General features: G+C 54.8%; 1 protein-coding gene across 1 annotated transcript; it reads right to left on the bottom strand.

Annotated features, from left to right (window-relative positions):
* Positions 1-1,072: 1,072 nt before the first annotated feature.
* Positions 1,073-1,813, bottom strand: LOC139275612 (derriere protein-like; the record flags this gene model as incomplete). Its single annotated transcript, XM_070892783.1, has 1 exon — positions 1,073-1,813. A coding segment is annotated over one exon (741 nt), but the record flags the coding sequence as incomplete, so codon positions are not given.
* Between the last annotated feature and the right edge of the window lie 1,911 nt (positions 1,814-3,724).

A 3,724-nucleotide genomic window follows, 5' to 3' on the forward strand; every position in this document is an offset into this window, starting at 1 on the left:
GGCGCACAGATTAAACTGACTACAAGTAGCAGGAGGTGAGGTGCAATCCAGACACAACACCTGGTTCTGTTATTTATAAATGCAATGGGCAGATTTTATCCATTTATAAGAACATAAGAAATAGGAGCAGGAGTAGGCCATTTGGCCCCTCGAGCCTGCTCCTCTATTCAATATCATGGCTGATCTGATATTGCCCTCAACTCCACTTTCCTGCCCGCTCCCCATATCTCTTGACTCCCCTATCGTTCAAAAATCTGTCTATCTCTACCTTAAATATAATCAATGACCCAGCCTCCACAGCTCTCTGGGGCAAAGAATTCCAAAGATTCACTCAGAGAAGAAATTCCTCCTCATTTCCATTTTAAATGGGTGGCCCCTTATTCTGAAACTATGACCAGTTCTAGATTCCCGAGGAGAGGAAACATCCTCTCTGCATCAATCTTGTCAACCCCCCTCAGATTCTTATACGTTTCAATAAAATCACCTAATTCTTCCAAACTCCAATGAGTATAGGCCCAACTTGCTCAACTTTTCTTCATAAGACGACCCCTTCATCTCAGGAATTAACCTAGTGAACCTTCTCTGAACTGCCTCTAATGCAAGTATGTTAACAGTTCAACGCATTACACAGAAGAAATTTGACAGCAAACGTTTATTTTGAGATTTATTGCAAACCAAGTCAAAATGAATCTGCAATTACAATTGTAACTTTACAACAAATTCCACATCCAGCGACTTAATGTCCGACCCTTTCAGACACCCAATGAAACACAAGTGAACAGGTTTGAGGGGCCAGGATTACGCAGGATATTCTTAATCTGCTCCACAGGTGATCGTTCAAATGAACGAGGTTCAGCCAACAAAACTGCACCGTGAAGCCGGCTGGAGAACGCGAACGTTTCCACTCTCTCCCTGTCAGGATAAAAAGACTAAATTCAGGTTTACATTCTGCACGCCAAAACAAAAGCATAGGAGGTGGACATATTGTCTGTGGGGAAAAATAACATTTAAACATTGCTAAAAGGGGGAGAAAAGTCACCGAACTAAAAGCAACTTCATCTGGGGAGAGATCTTATCGACACCCACACTCATCCACCACCATGTCATCGTAATGTCGCAAAACCACATTGTCATTGTTATCGTAATAGAGCATGGAAATGGGCGAGAGTTTGATGGGCTGCGGGGTGTGGCCCGGCTCGGTGGCGTGCACCAGGGTTTGCAGAATGGCGTGGTTGGTGCCGTTCAGGCTCTCGCTCAGCGGGTACGGACACTCTCCGTGGCAATAGTTAGCCATGTAGCCCTGGGGGGCGATGATCCAGTGCTGCCAGCCCACGTCCTTGAACTGGATGTGGAGCCTCCTACGTTTGCAGACGCGACTGAAGGCCGGCGGCAGCTGGAAGGAGCTTCTCTTCCTCCTGGAGGCTTTGCATTTCTCCCGATTCAGGGTCACCACCAACAGGGAGACGTGCAGATAGCGGGCGAGCCGGGCGCAGGCTGGGCTGGGCGCCTGGTCACTCTCCATCGAGGCGCTGCCCACCTCCAGCACTGCCCCGGGGTTGCCGGGCCGGCGCCGCCAGGACCTGGAGATGTGGGTCAGGTTGAAGTAGAGGGAGCCGTGCAGAGACTGGAAGGATTGCGAGGCGACGAGTTGCTGGCCGGAGCTGGGGGGCTCTCCCAGGGTCCGGATGGACAGGGTGCAGGTTGCTGCTGCCCCGGGGCGTGGGTAGGGGTCCCCGAGGAGGGTGAGCTCCAGCTGGGGCAGGGTCAGCTCCTCCACATCTTCCAGCACCGACAAGTTGAAGTAGAGCCGCCTCCGCACCGCCAGCCCAGGGATTGGGTCACCTGGTAACACACAAGGTCAAAGGGTAACCACCGGTACAACTGGGCCCAGGGGCAGGTCAATAGAGTCCGGGCTCACAGACTGACCCCCACCACCACCCGCCAGACTGACTAACCACCCCTCCCCAGAATAACCCCCCCCCCTCCCGGAGTAACCTCCCCAGACTGATCAAACCTCCCACCCCCCCTCCATACTGACCCAACACCCCCCCAGAGTAACCTCCCCAGACTGACCAACCCCCCTCCCCCGACTGACCCCTCCCCCTTCCCCCAGACATACCAACCCCCATCCTCCAGACTGACCCCTCCCCCACACTGGCCCCTCCCCCAGACTGACCAACCCCCTTCCCCCAGACATACCAACCCCCCTCCCCCAGACTGACCAGCCCCTCTCCCCAGACTGATCCCTCCCCCAGACTGACCATCTCCCACCCCCCAGACGGACACAACCCCCCCCCCCTCCCCAGTGTAACCTCCACTGGCTGATCAACCCACCCCCCAGACTGACCCAACCACTCCCCCCCCCAGAATAACCTCCCCAGACTGACCAACCCCCCTCCCCCAGACTGACCCCTCCCCCAGACTGACCCAAGCGCTCCCCCCCAGAGTAACCTCCCCAGACTGACCAACCCCCCTCCCCCAGACTGACCCCTCCCCCTCCCCCAGACTGACACAACACCCCCCCCACAAGAGTAACCTCCATTGGCTGATCAACCCCCCTCAGACTGACCGAACCACTCCCCCCCCCCAGAGTAACCTCCCCAGACTGATCAAACCCCCCGCCAGACCGACCAACCCCCAATATGACCCTCCCCAGACTGACCCCAACCCACAGACTGACCACCCCAGGGAAGGGGGCCCCAGACTGACCACCCCCATGTAACAGCACCCCAACACTGACCCCCCCCCCAGAAAGGGGGCCGCATGACTGAACCCCTCGAAAATTCCACCCTCCCAGGAAAGGACCAATTAGTGACAACAATTAAAGTTCCGAACGGATTTTCAAGTTATGCGAACCCGTCTCCGACCAATGGAACCCCGAGCATGCTGCGTGTAGCGGCGCGGCTCCTTTAAGGGCTGCCATTCAGACAGAATTACACCGAATGTACAGAAACAGGCCATTGGGCTCAGTGCCGGTGTTTCTGCTCCATTCGAGCCTCCTCCTACCCGGCTTCACCTCACACTGTCAACATATCCTTGTTTTCCTTCTCCCTCATGTGATCAATCTAGCTTCCCCTTAAGTAGGCTGACCATACATACGTCTCCTTTTTCCGGGGACGGTCTCCGGATTAGGTACTGTGTCCCCGGGCAAACAACGTCCCTGAAAGAGTCCCCGGTTCAGGAAACTCGTCCACGAACAGAGCTATATTCATTGTCCGCTGGTCGGCAGGAGTTGGATTATAGCTTTATTTTTGGATAAACTGGAAAATGTCAATCTTTGTTTATTTAATGCGAATGCACAGAAACCCTGGGGGCGGGGGAGATTCTCGTCCCGTTCCCGCCCGGTTTAAGCTCAGTAACAGACTCCAGGAGCCGGTTGAACGGAGGCGACGATGGCAACCCAGCCTTCCCACAATGCAGCGCGGCAGAGAACAGGCCCCATCAATAGCTCGGGCCGCGTTGCACTCTGGGAGACATAAGTCACTTGTCCCTGTGTTTCGTCCAATAGTGAGTGGCTGGAGGGCGGAACCTTCACAATGTGCGGGAGAAGCCGAGGGAGTGGTGAGAGCTGGTGGGCGAGTGAATTAGTTAGCATGGTTATAGTTAGTATAGTTAACCTCAGGTTAGTACGGTGCTGATAGTAGGCTCCCGAGGAATAGAAAATGGTCCACGTTGTCCAGGGCTGCGCCGTGGATTTTGATGACTGGGGCGCCGTGCTGTGTGG

Source organism: Pristiophorus japonicus, chromosome 11 (assembly GCF_044704955.1).
Source record: "Pristiophorus japonicus isolate sPriJap1 chromosome 11, sPriJap1.hap1, whole genome shotgun sequence".
NCBI classification, from domain to species: Eukaryota; Metazoa; Chordata; class Chondrichthyes; family Pristiophoridae; genus Pristiophorus; species Pristiophorus japonicus.